Raw genomic sequence first — 14,715 nt, 5'->3', positions numbered from 1 at the left:
CATTGTGTGCCTTGTGGCCAGAGAAATGCCACAGCAGGACATAGTAAGCCATGCTTCCTGTCTTGGTCCAAATGTGATCTCAAGTGTATTTCACCACCATCGCTGAAATCCTCCAGGGTCAGCTGGAGGTCTAGCTCAGGGACTTTAAATGTTGCAGCATGCTCCTTTCAGCTAATGCAAATGATATGGCCTTTGTCATGGCATATATTGCACAATTCTTACTCCTTCTTGCTCTTTCAAGCCCTGTTAGATGAAGACATTTGCTCATGCATGAAGTAAATCACTGGAACAGACAATTGATTTAAACCCAATTATTTTACAATTCACTTGGCAGACAAAACCAAGTGTATGACTATAGGGACAGTGAGGACCACCAACATAGATATGGACAGAATCTACCCTTCTTCACTTGTTTTGATCCCAAGACTGTCATTCATGGTGCCAGAATTCTACCTTTCAGGTGGTTAAGGGGGAAGACACATTTCCTATGACTGAGTCTGGCTAGAACATCAAGCACAGGGCTCAGCTGGGGTACGTGTCTTTAGCAGAGAACAGCTGATCCACACAGTGGAAAACAGCAGACAGGTACACCTCTGTCTGATAAGGCTAATTCCCTACAAGATTTTTTGTGTGCTTTTCCCCAGTTCCACTTCTGTTTTACCTTTTTACACAGACATAAAGCTCCAGAATGATTCAGTGGAAATCTTTATGAACTGCAAGCACTGTGTCTTAGAAAATGCCAGAGGAAGCTTAGTATGTTCTCTGGCAATATGACTGACCTGACCTACACATCAGACACTCCTAACAATTAATGGCCTGTATCAGTGACAACCCTGGAGGCTGGTCATATACACAATGCCTGTACTCACAGTTTTCACAGCGATTCCCTGTGTAGCCAGCCAGACAGGCACATTTGTAGGCACTTCTTTTGTCTAAAATGCACGTTCCATCGTGAAGGCATGGAGATGAAGAACAAGCTGTAAAAGAAAAGCAAGACCATTCATGGTGTCTTATAGGATGGGGGACCTATCTGGTTTTCCTCATGGTGGTTGTGTCTTGGGGTAAATTATATATTCTGGTTAAAAGTTAGGAAGACGCAGTAACGGGCCTGACGCATGCCAAAAAGTCTTTTGCTGTTACTTACTAGAGAAGGGATCTAATAGGGGTGAGTAGCAATTTACCCAACATTCATTACTTTTACCATTTTCCTTTAATTGTAGTAAAGTGGTAAGAAAGGTTTGTGAAAGAAAAATAATTTACACCAAGATCAAATAATGTTTTGCCTAAATTAAAGAAGTTTAATAGCAACCTACATTTCTGTTGCCATGCATTCCAGAGTTTGTTTAGGGATAAGTCCTGGGTTCTAGTGGGGTTTTTGGGTCTTGAATCTTGTAATTCTAGATTTTGGGAGTTGCTTTGTCCCTGAGGAGTACTTCTTCAGCTTTTGGTTCAGGAAGCTGTGAATGATCATGATGATCCTAAATTTTCTGGGGAAGCTCTTGCATTCAACAAATCCAGCAGTGATACACATCGAACTGTACACACTAGCATAAATTAATATCAGAATGTGTAACTGTGCAATTAATATCAACAAATTCCACTGTGTAATAACACACACAAACACTTTCTTTGGTGGCTGCTCTAAGGGGAGATGAGTGAGTAGGACTGCCAAGGTTTAACCCCAGCTGGCAGCCGAGTAACACGAAGCCACTCACTCACTCCACCGCCTCTGGTAGGGAGGAGAATTAAGGAAGCAAAAGTAAACTTCACTGGTTGAGAAAAGAACACCTTAATAATTGAAACAAAATAAAACATAATAATAATAGCAATAATAGTAATAATAATTACATTGAAAGGGAGAGAGACAGAGAAATAACACCTGAGAGAAAAAAAACTATGCACAACATAGTTGCTCACCCCTCATTGACTGAAGCCCAGCCCCTCTCCAAACAGCAAAGGGTGGCTCCCAGCCAACTCCCCCCAGTTTATATCTTGAGCATGACACTCTTTGGCCACTTTGGGTCAGCTGTCCTGGGCGTGCTCCCTTCCAGCTTTTTGAGCATCTCCTCACTGGCAAAGCATGAGAAACTGAAAAGTCCTTGATGTAGACTAAGCACTACTTAGCAACAATCAAAACATTAGTGTGTTATCATATAAAGCCCAAAACGCATCACTGCACCAGCTACTAAGAAGACAATAAACTATATTCCAGCTGAAACCAGGACAAGAACATAAATTAATCTCAAAAATGCAAAAAAATAAATTTCCATTTGGATTATTTTCCAAATTGAGTGTGGATTTTGGTGGACAGAAAGCAGATTCAAAATCTCAAGATTTAGATCTAGCTTAAGATTCAAGTAATTCCAACACCTGAGGAGTTCAGGATCTGATGTCCTTCTTCAATTCCATTTTAATAAAACAAGATTCTGCAACAAAGTTCATGTCTGGATCCATACCAGCAGCGGAGTTCAGTTTCAGTTCACATTGACTACAAAACATATTCCTTGCCATCTTAAAGAATTATCCAAGCATGCTTGATAGTTCATACATTAAACTTGGAAATCGTAATTGCTAGAAAGTTCTGCATTCCAATTCTTTTACAGATTATCTTTGTCATTCCATGATTATTTTGGTTATAAAGAAATATGAATGCTTGTACCAGCTGCTGAGTGTTGCAACCTAATGTAACCCACTCTGGGGGTCCTATGGTGAGGTTGTGTACTATTACTTTAAAGCATTCACTCTGCTGCAGTCCAGAATCAGCAGTTTTCCTTGCAGAGACTTCACTTGAAGCAGAATCATAGAATCATAGAATCATACAATATTTTGGGATGGAAGAGATCTGTAAAGGTCATCTAGTCCAATCCCCTTCAGGGACATCCTCAACTAGATCAGATTGTTCAGTCCCCTGTCCCGCCTGAGCTTGAATGTTTTCAGGGACATGACATCTACCACCTTTCTGGGCAACCTGTTCCAGTGTTGTGCCACTCTCATTATAAGAAAATTCCTCCTTATATGTGATCTAAAATTACCCTCTTTCAGCTTACATTCATTACCCCTTGTCCTATTGCAGCTGTCTCTCCCCATCTCTGTTCTAAGCCACCTTTAAGGACTGAAAGGTTGCAATAAGGTCTCCCCAGAGCCTTCTCTTCTCCAGGCTGAACTCTGAAATTGTCTCAGCCTTTCTTCATAGCAGAGGTATTCCAGCCCTCTGAGAATATTTGTAGCCCTCCTCCGGACTTGCTCCATGCATCTGTCTGCCTGTGATGAGGACCCCAGAGCTGGATACAATGATCCAGGTGGGGTCTCACCAGAGTGGAGTGGAGGGGCAGAATCACTTCCCTCGACCTGCTGGTTCTTCTCCTTTTGCTGCAGCCCAGTACACAGTTGGCTTTCTGGGCTGCAAATGCACATTGATAGCAGATGTCCAGCTTTTCATCCACCAGTACTCTTAAGTCATTTTTGTCAGGACTGCTCTCAACAAGTTCAGCTCCCAGCCTCTATCAATACCTGCGGTTGCTCCAACCCAAGTTCAGGACACTTGTCTTTGTTGAACCTCATGAGGTTCATGTAGGCCCACTTCTTGAGCTTGTCCAGGACCCTCTGGATAGCATCCCATCCCTCATTCATGTCAACCACACCGCTCACCTTGGTGTCATCTGTAAACTTGCTGAGTGCTCACTCCATCCCTTTGTCTATGACACAGATGAAGACATTAAATAGCACTGGTCCCAACATGGGCCCCTGAGGGACACCACTTGTCACTGCTGTCCATCAGGACTCTGAGTTGTTGACCACTACCCTTGGAATCCAACCCATTGCTCATCCCCTGAACAGTCCACCCATCAAATCCGTATCTTTCCAGCTTAGAGAGAAGGATGTTATGGCCATGCCAAAGGCCTTACAAAAGTCCAGAGAGATGTCATTTGTAGCCCTTCCCTTTTGTGCACTGATGTTGTCACTCCATTGTAGAAAATGTAGCCACTAGGTTGGTCAGGCAGGATTTGTCCTTGGTGAAGATATGCTGGCTGTCTCAAATCACCTCCCTGTCCTCCACGTTCCTTAGCACAGCTTTTAGAAGCATTTGCTCCATGATATTCCCAGGCTGACAGGTCAGTAGTTCCTGGGGTCCTCCTTTCTACCCTTTTTTAAAAATAGGTGCAATGTTTCCCCTTTTCCTGTCACCTGGGACTTCATCTGACTGCAATTACTTTTCAAATATCATGGAAAGTGACTTGGCAACTACATGAGCCAATTCCTCAGGACTCTGAGATGCATGGTGTTGGGTCCCATAGACTTATCAGGTTCCTCAGGAGGTCAAAGCTCTGATCTTCTCTTACAGTGGGAGGGACAGTGCTCCCCCTGTCTTGCAGTCAATCTGCTTGAGAAGTATGGAAAGAGAGGTTGCCAGTCAAAATGATGACTGAATCAAAAAAGATAGGCTCTGGCTCTCCCTGTAGCCAGACCTGGATGGCTCCATGTTTTTGTAGAAGCTCTGCTTCGGTCATCACCTCCTTTCTGGCTTGTGCAGAGGACATAGCTCACTGCTGAGTGGATACCGTGGCTGAGTTCAGCTCTGCAGCTACAGCAGGACCTCGCCCCCGCTGTGCACCCAAGCACTGCATGATCTGCTGCACACCACCCGTCTGCTCTGCATAGGCACGGTGGGGTATAGAGGGGTGGTTGTTCTGGCAATGTACAGGTCTCCTCAGCACTTCCCACAAGAGCTGTTCAGGCGTCTCCCACCTCAGGAAAAGCCCCTATGTGCCAGGATCTCTCACTCTGACACCATATGGACCGACCTCAAAGTAGCTTCTCTTGGAGAAGTCTCCTATATCCAGATGGCATGAGACAAGAAATATATAGATGCCACATATGGACTTCTCTGGAGGTTTCATGTGGTGATGTAAGAGCAATTCATACATGGTTGGACAACAAATATCTTCCAGGTGTCATTGAAGACTAATGCCTGACTAAAGACAGTAACTCATTTGTTAAAATGAAATATATATGTGGCAATTTTACTGTATCCAACTAATGTAAAATATCACTGAGAAAGGGAAGGAGAAGTAAAAGACTGTACAGACTGATCTTTTGTAGTCACTGGTTTGAAGCTAGTGAACTTTCAGCTTTGTCTTTGCTACAGCTTTGTCTCATGATTATGGAAAAGTAAGCATGTCAAGCGGACAAGGATAAGTTCAGAAACAGTCAGATACTGTCCTTGAAAATGCCCGATATTCAAGAGCACTAAATATTTTTCCTTTTTTAAGGAGCCTTGATTTCCTCGATTAAGTCAAACAACATGGGACAGTGCTATAAAAGGTTAAAGCCACTACGCTGTGTCAAAGCTTAGGGGTACAGAAAGTAAAGTGTTATTATTGAAAGTCAGTAACAGATTTTCATCTAACTGGATCCAGCATATGACCTTAAGAGACCCTGATGGCTCCCCATCTGGCCCCCCATGCTTCTCATCTGAATTCTGTTGAGTGACTTCTAGTCACTCATGCCAATTTACTGGTTTCCATTTCATACTTGGCATGAGATGGGACCCAGCACCTGCCCCAGACTAGGCAGCAGAACAGGTTGTGTGGTTTCATCCTTTAATAACTACACATGCAGTGACCTTTCCTAAGGAAGACACAGGCTTTGCAGCTTATTTTGTATCAATCACAACCCTTCTGGCAGTTGAACCAGTGACATCTGTACAGTCAGCGCCCCTGTTTCAGCAAGCTGTGACTTCTAAGCCAGCACAGAGCTCACAGGAAGGGAAGCCAGAAAGGGAAGAAATTCCAAGAATTTCACTTTTGGCAGCATAAGATGCTTCTTCAGTCCTCTCTACTACTCCACTAAGGTGCTGGGGACATCAGATCACGTCCATGGCCTAGTCCACATGCTGTAAGCACCTACGCTGCTGCTGCTCTCACCTGCAGCATAGGAAATTGCTCCAGTAAGCTCTGTGAAATCTGTTCTAGGGACTTTGGCTCTTCCACAGTGCTGTACACAGAGGGAAATTTCAGGGAAATGCTTCAGTTTTCAATGTGCTGCCAGAGCTTTCGATCCTGTGCTGCCCCTGCTTTCAATTTTATGCTGCCCCATGAACACTGTATTCTTCCCTTAAATGGTCCTGCTGGCCAGGTTAATGCTTCACATAAAAAGACACTGGGAGTGTTTGAAAAGCCTTTCACTGCAGCTACACATTAGACCAGAACAGCCTCATAATAAAGTGCACAATAAGACCTCCTCACAAACTCCAAGAAGCCCTTTACAGCGTGCTCTGTGTGGATTACCACACTTGCAGCCTCACAGCCTCAGAATAATTACCACTAAAAATGGGGCGGAAATAAAGTGCTCAACCATATTCGAATACCAAGTGTTCCCTGCTGGGCAGAGAAAACAGAACCAATTCAGCTTGCACCATATGGAAAATGTTAGTTCCCTGAGTGTAGGCAGCCCTTATGCAACATAGCCCACGCCACACTCATTTGTTCTATATCACCTCTCCCGCTGTAAGCCCAGGCAAACTATCAATAGCTAACTGCTCCTGCTATGTTACTAGCAGGTACTAAAAGTGACATTTCAAGAGCAGGGCAGGCTAAGAAACGGCATAGGTGCTGCATCCAGAAGTACGTACATTTCAGATTGCTTGTTACACGTCTGCTCATTGCTAAGAGCCGATCCTCTGTAGGTTTGTGTATTTATATAAGGGTTATATAAACTAACTAAATTTCCTGAGACAGATATACCCAGGATGACCTCATGAAATGTGGGTCACTAGGGTGTGCAGAAGGCAAGTTATGGTGAGTCATAGATCCTGCAGGGTTTATCTGTGGCAAAGCAGCACAGTCTGATTAATCTTCTGTGCCGGGAGTACTGTGGATAGATTTGACCAAAATTCCTCACATAGTTAAACAAGGAAGATCCAGAAAGAGCACAGAGGCTGCTGCAAATGCAATGGAAAAATGAGGAGCCAGCTACACTTTAAATGCTATTTTACAGTCAGAAAGAAACTATGGAAAGCAATGTAAGATACTCAAGCACTGAATAGTAACAAACCCAATAATTCTGGAGTCCTGCTTCTGTCATTCATAACACTGAGATTGCCACAGAATATGAAATGCCTCTTCTTTTATTTTTTTTCTTAAAGAAAATAATCTGTCCTTTGTACACTCTTTTTTTTTTTTTTTTTTTTTAAGCCCTAATGGTACACAAGCCAACACAAGAATTCTGGCAGGGCATGAGGCTTTGCATCAGGTTTTTGGTAGTTGAAACAGTGACTCTGCTCCTGCATACAGCATTGAGCAATTCTTCCATTGCAGATACACATGCCCCTTCCTCTATTTCCTTCTGTGCTCTTAATTCTCTGATTCAAACTGAACAGTCACACAAAACAGCAGCTTTTCTCTGTTGGCTGATGTGCTTGTTCTTCACACAAGTAGAAAGAATTCAGTCTTTTTCAGAAGAGCCTCACATTCACATGCCATCTGACAGCTTTTGAATCTTCCCCACACTGATTTTATGTAAGTTGCTGTTGGCAACACAGCATGAAAGTTTTTAATGAAGCAAAACAGGGAAAGAGATTAGTGAAATTGAATTAATGAGAATGAGTGGCATGTTCCACATTTGGATTATTTTACCTGTAATTTCTTCAAAGACAGCATGAAATCCATCAAAGTTCTTGGATCCATCAGACTGGAAGAGGACATGGAGTGAAGACCCAGTGCTTTGGATTGGAGGTGGCCTTTCATTTCCACAGAATTTCTTTATTATTCGACTGTCCAAGTTGTCCCCATCACGGACCTCCACATAGTCATACTGGCACATATAGTCAAACTCCAGGCTCAGCATAGAAAATCTTGGGGAACAAGGACACACAGTCAGACTGCATACCTGTGCACCCTGAATATGATTTATTTGCATATTTAGCTATTTTATTGCCTACCCCCCTCAACGAATCGAGTCCCTATTCACATGAAGTCCCCCTCACTGCATCTCAGTTTTTGCCTCATGATCTTTGGAAGCCAGCTCAACTCTATACAGTTGCTCCATGAGAATATTAAAGTGTCAGAGCAGTGAAGTCTAAATTGAAGTCACACAGTTTGTTCACATGCATCAGGTTTCTAATCATAATACAATGTCAGAACTTTCATATAGGGTCAGACAATATGGGGGCATATTTCCACTGTGGTCATTTGCTAAAAATTGCTCTATTTCCCCTAAATAAAGTTCTAAGTACTGAAAGTAGTAGCATCAAATAACAAGGTTTAAAAGTTATTTACATTGTGATCTGGCAGCCCCTGGTGGTCTAGTGGTAAAGGCGCTGCGCTATCACCGCGGAGACCCGGGTTCGATTCCCGGTCAGGGCCACTCCCGGGCAGGTGGGGCTCGTTAGCCCTTAAAGGCAACCCACCTACGTCCTAAGGACCTCGCTGCCACCGTCCAAGCTCGCTTGGCCCCGGCAGACGAACCTTAGGATTAAAGGGTGGGCTCAGTTCCGTGCACACTGTGTCTCACCTAAAAAATCCAATGCGCAGGCTGGAAGGTGTAAAGACCTTCCCCGGATCTTCGCTCGCGAAGACTGGCCATTATTATTATTATTACATTGTGATCTTCAGAAGTCAGGAATTAGGGATACAAGGAAAGCTTGGGGATGTAAGAGAAGCAGAAATAGCCAGAGAAATGGAATCAAAATATTACAGCACATTTTGCATTAGAAAGCAAAATGGTAGTAAATCCCCAATGTCTGGCACTTGCCCTTCTTTTGAGAGCAGAAATAAGGCACAGAGGTTAGTGCAGAAGGGAAATATTTAAATCCCTTTCCCACAATGTCTGTCTTTCCTAGCTTCAATCCAGGCACTGTGCGAGGCTTTTGTTCATTAACAGGCATGCTATATACTGCTATTTGAATTCAGTTGGGTACAGAGCCAAAGCATCCCACCAGAATATGAATGAGAAATGAGTGAGATACACCCAGTGCCTCTGGAGAATGCGCAATGGCCAGGGAGGCTGGGCCTTGGTATAGCAGAAAAAGAGAAGATATGGGCCTGGGAGAGACCGTATTACTACTGTTCAGTAGGATATTTTATAGATGAAACTTGTTATGTACTCAGTCTTCCTGAGAATCCCTACCACTGCAAACATGTATTTAGGATTAGGCTATATCTCCCACACTGCCTATATTCCAGTGTGGGCCTACTGATTTGCAGACTGCATTTGCACACCAAAGAAGTGAGACAAAACTTTGAATCTGCTGATGGACCTCACATTTTGAAGGGAAAGAGAGTTCTGGAGCCTATTTCCTGCTCTTCTCTTCTTGGCACTCAGGCCCCCATGTTAAGGAGGGCCCCATGTTATGTGAAATGACCTTTCTTTGACTTTACTCAGTCACCTTTGTTCAGGTCATATGGTTAGTTTTAGAGTATCAGGAGTAGACTACATACAGAGCAGTTACAGGAAACTACATCAGTAGAGTAGAGCCCCACATTTTTAAAATCATCTGATGGTATGTTGTATAAGAAAAAAAACATCTGCTTTAAATATGCATTACAGAGCAATAACTCAGCTTGCATAAAATGCATGAGTTGAATTCTAGTTCTGTCAGGTTTGTCATAGACATCCTCACAGGTATCAGGTTATACACTACATCTTCAAAACATTCTTTCACTGTTGAAACATACCCCAGGGATATAATCCTTATGGAAGTGATAGAGCAATACAAATTAACCCATTCATCCTTGTTACACTTATCAGGCTACAGTTTATCCTGAAACCCAATCCTAAAACTATTTACTGGTTTTCTGACCTGGTAGTTTCTGATTAAAATGAAGTACGTGTGTGAGTACAGAAGGAAAGTTTCTGGAAGGCCCATCACCTACTGGGAGCAGTATTGTTTCTACATGTAAAGGTAAACTGTGTCTAGCAAATGCGTCCCTGAACAAAGAATATGAAGACATACAGAGAATGAAGCACATAATGAAAGAAAGATACACAGCATATTCTGTTTAATTGTTTGTTTTCTCTGCTTTAAAAAATGAGGAAAATAGAGTGGAAAATGTGAAAGGCATAGGTGTTCTGATCTGCATTCTATTTAACTTGGCATAGAAGTAGATACACTGTACTGACGACATGGGATCCCATGATTAAGACTCAGAATTGGCAGGTCAGGAAACCTGCCAAAGCTTTTAAAAACCTCTTGGCTATGGCCCAGTTGACAGGACCCTGTACAGACCATGAAGTCTATTGCTGTTTAAATCACAGGTGCAGGCCATGTAATGAATCTCAGTTCCCTCACCAGTGAAACTGTAACTATATCATAACTCTCTTGGATATTATAAAAATAAGCATGCTAATTTCATGCAACAGGTCATCAGATACAAAATGCAAAGTATTGCCTTGACTTCATCAGTGTCTGTAGTGTGAATACATTCACCAACCCCTGTAAGGAAATCTTCTAGCATAAGGAAATAGTTAAAACTCTCTACTGAGACATTAAAGATTGAAAGTTGTGAGCTACTTCTACTGTGGTATGACATCCCTGACATGGCTCAGGCTGAGAGAGCTTATACATCATATCCCAAAACAAAACAAGGTTGGGAAAAGAGGCAGGGAAAACAAACTACACCACAATATGGGTACTATTTATGATAACAGGTCTTCTAAGCCAACCCTCAAAGGACTGCGTGGCACAGCTTAAAGCAAGGGAAGATTTATCTGTGCTTCTGAGAGTTTCACTCTTCTTGCTCTATGTAAGCAAAGACAACCACTTTGTTCACCTTCTGTATCACACTGTCCCCATCCCTGCCCTTGCAAGCCATCAGGGTGGCAGCAAACAGGATTTGTGCACAGAGAGAATGAAAAAAAGAGTTCTTTTGTTAGCAGTTGCGCTGATTCAGCACAGTGCTGCCTGTGCATTACAGTTCTAAGCAGTTTCCACCCACAGAAAGGATCAGCATGTTTGTATGAAAATGTGAAAATGCAGTGAAGGAAACAGGGATGTCAGACTCAGGAGGAAGGCTCTGGTGGCTAGCTTAGTTGTACCTCCCTTCTGTGTAGGAATGGCCTAAAAGAGAAATTGTAGGCTTATTGTGCCAGTTTGCCACAGTATCTAATTGCTGAAGTATCTCAATAGCCAGCTTTTTGAAAACAGCTGACTCAGAACACACTACACAGGGTTATCTTACGTGAAGTCCTCCTGTCCTGTGTTGTCCCTGATGGTTTCCTCTGTGCCTCCTGCAGGACTTGCAGGGTGGCAGGGTTAAGTGCGGACACTGAGGAGAGTTTCTGATCTTTCCCTAAAAGTACTGTGTCATCTGCTGGGATTTTTAGACACTCAGACATTAAACTCATCCTCAGGTTAGGCAAAGGGCTTTAGGCTTCTCCAACACTACCCATCTCAGATAAATGTAGATGCTTACAACAGAAGTTTGGTAGCTCAGGCTTCCCTCTTGGAGACTTTCATAGTTGGAATATAACAATTATGTTACATCAAGGAGATACCTAGTATTGTGTTTGTTTGCAGGAAGGTTGGACATGGGGAGAAAGAGAAAGGCACTCTCTGCAGCAAGCTCCTCATATTAAAGTTTTGCATTTTCTGGTAACAGTAAAGATAAATAGAATGAACTGTACCGATCTCCTGTGACACATCTTCCTAGTATGCATACAGGTGGCCCTTAGGGTCTACAATAGAGGTCTGATTTCTCAAAATAGTTATCACATCTGCTAACTTTACATCTCTTCAATCTAGTGTCCTTTGTAAAAATAGCCTTTTCTCCATTTTTTGTACCTTGTGCCTGATGCCACCTGGCTGTCAATCATTTTACCCAGAGATGGGTGCATTCCCTAGGGATGCATGCACAGGATCCACTTCCACTCTCAGACCCACCCCTGTAACAGTGAAGACAGAGTGACACCTGTAGCTCCTGAAGCACTTTTTAAGCCTTACAATTGACAAAGCCTGGTTCAGAAAAGAGGGGAAAAAATATCAGCTCCCCGAGCTTGTGCTGTGCAAATCATGCACCTCAACAACATCTTTTAAATACAACATAGGTAACGCTCATGTATGCTGAGACTGATGTGAAGTTGTGTCATGAGAACACGAAACTCCTCCTCACAGCATTGCTCCTGTCTCTCCTACACATTTCTCCAAAGTCAAGAGGTTACAATGCTATTCCAGGCATTATTGCAGCTGATCATAACTACATGATAGGCTTGCACTTGCAAGTCTGAAAAAGGTGCATTAGTATGGGAAAGCTACAAGCTCTTCTTTTCTATTCAATTGACTTGTCTTCCTCTTGTTAAGTCTCTCTTCAAACATACAGGAACACATTCAAACCTTTTAAACATATCTCAACTGTTTGTGTGTCTAGCATAGCTCTTTTTCCTGGGCTCCAAAGTTGGTGAAAGGGTTGATGTGAAGGGTGTAGCTACTGTTTTTACCATATTAGCTAGTGGGTTTTGGATACCACCCGCTGCCACACTTCCTGCTGCATGTGTGAGCACCCTGCTACACACATGTGAAATCAATCCAACAGGAGGCTTTCCTGCACTAGGCAGAGTACCCAATCAAAAACTGTGAGCTTGGGTGAGAAGGGACAGGTTAGTAAGTCTAAGCATACACAGGTCAGAAGAGCGATGACTTGCAGGAGAACTAATCACATCCTCCAGACATAGGAATGGTAAGAGGAATAACCGAAGCTGGTAGAAGACAGGGCTGGTAAAATAACTGAAAGAAAAATAAGAGAGGGAAAATGTGGGCTAAATGCAAGGCAGGTCCCACAGGCAACTCTCTCTTTGCATGAGATGTCATATTAAAATGTTCCTACAGCTTTTCTTCAAAGAATGTCTTAGTTCAGCCTGGTACTGTCTTCAGAAAATGTTGGGTTCTCTGGTATAAAGACCTTGAAAAGACCTCTAAAGAGATACATTGAGCTTAAAGTCTGAGAAACTTCCCTTAGCATCCAGCTGTCCTAAATGGAAATTGAAAGCACAGCACTGCTAATTTGTCCAGTGGTTGCCCATCACAAGCTAGACCAGGGGAAAGAACTGAGGTACCAAAGGCAAAGTGGTAGCTCACAGCTGTTGACCCTCGTTGACTCTTGGTTATCCACATGCCCCAATGTCCATCTGAAATCAGTGCTGGCTAAAAGTCACCATGACCCACCTTAATTCAATGTTAAATCCGGGTTGAACATGGATAGTCCATTCACATCGTGCATTCAGTGGGTAACCCTCCAGCAAAATCTGACCTCTGGCAGCCCGAAAAACCTGCCCACACCCTGGGGAGCAAAAGAAGAAAAAGAATCTGTGTGAGGGACCTGCAAGAGACATTTGAAGAAAATACACATAGAAACAACCCCAGAATGAGAAGAGAGGATGGCTTAGGAAGATACACACTTTCTCACAAGGCAGTATATAAAATAATAGGACACAGACACACGATGGCCATAAAGAGTTATCACTCTTCTGGAGTATTGTTTAGGCTAAGAGCAGCCAGAGAAAAGTTTAAGTTGATTGCTTCTCCCTGGTTTGCAATATAGCCCCATGAAACCATTTCTTACAGCTTCTGCCTCACAATTAATTAGCCAGCCCACCCACCCAGCTGACACTGCAGCTTAGAATAGTTTTGATGGAGCCCATGCTGACCTGTGCAATCACTGAGGCTGAGGAAGCTGGTGGGAAGGTGGCAAAACTATAGTGAGTACTTGAATTAGCTCAAGTGAGCAAAAGAATGAGAGAAGGAGCTGTTGCATTTAACATCACAGTTTCTAGTCCTTCAGAAGAAGGGAGGAAAACAGCTGATGCATTCCTAGAGGAGACATGTTTGCCACAGAATCAAAGAATCATAGAATTGACCGGGTTGGAAAAGACCTCCAAGATCATCAAGTCCACCTCTTGATCCAACACCAGCACGGTTACCAGACCATGGCACCAAGTACCCCATCCAGTCTCATCTTAAAAACCTCCAGGGATGGTGAATCCACCACTTCCCTGGGCAGCCCATTCCAATGTCTGATCACTCTCTCTGTAAAAAGTTTCTTCCTAATATCCAACCTAAACTTCCCCTGGCAGAGATTAAGACCATGCCCTCTTGTCCTACTGCTGGTTGCATGGGAGAAGAGACCGACCCCCACCTGGCTACAACCTCCTTTCAGGGAGTTGTAAAAACTGATGAGGTCACCCCGAGCCTTCTCTTCTCCAGGCTAAACAGCCCCAGCTCCCTCAGCCTCTCCCTCTCCTCACAGGACTTGCGCTCAAGTCCCTTCACCAGCCTGGTTGCTCTTCTCTGGTCCTGCTCCAGCACCTCAATATCCTTCCTGAACTGAGGGGCCAAGAACTGGACACAGCACTCCAGATGTGGCCTCACTGGCACTGCAGTACAGGGGAAGGATCACTTCCCTGGTCCTGCTGGCCACACTGTTCCTGATACAGGTCAGGATGCCATTGGCCTTCTTGGCCACCTGGGCACACTGCTGGCTCATGTTCAGCTTCCTGTCGATCAGCACCCCCAGGTCCCTTTCCACCTGGCTGCTCTCCAGCCACTCTGTGCCCAGCCTGTAGCGCTGCAGGGGTTGTTGTGGCCAAAGTGCAGGACCCGGCACTTGGCCTTGTTGAACTTCATCCCATTGGAATCAGTCCATCTCTCCAGTCTATCCAGGTCCCTCTGCAGAGCTCTCCTGCCTTCCAGCAGATCAACACTCTCCCTCAGCTTGGTGTCATCTG

General features: G+C 43.7%; 1 protein-coding gene across 2 annotated transcripts in view; it reads right to left on the bottom strand.

Annotated features, from left to right (window-relative positions):
• The window catches only part of PAMR1 (peptidase domain containing associated with muscle regeneration 1), a 59,382-nt gene that overhangs the window by 28,185 nt on the left and 16,482 nt on the right, over positions 1–14,715 (bottom strand). For both annotated transcript variants that reach the window (XM_050336492.1, XM_050336494.1), the window contains exons 4-6: positions 13,157–13,271; positions 7,635–7,852; positions 870–977 (exon numbers count right to left, since the gene is read on the bottom strand). In XM_050336492.1, coding sequence (XP_050192449.1) covers positions 870–977; positions 7,635–7,852; positions 13,157–13,271 — 441 coding nt within the window. The remainder of the gene's footprint in view (positions 1–869; positions 978–7,634; positions 7,853–13,156; positions 13,272–14,715) is intronic.

This window comes from Myiozetetes cayanensis, unplaced genomic scaffold, assembly GCF_022539395.1.
Source record: "Myiozetetes cayanensis isolate MyiCay16 unplaced genomic scaffold, myiCay2020 scf6-25, whole genome shotgun sequence".
NCBI lineage: Eukaryota > Metazoa > Chordata > Aves > Passeriformes > Tyrannidae > Myiozetetes > Myiozetetes cayanensis.
This window is presented reverse-complemented; position numbering and strand designations above follow the sequence as displayed.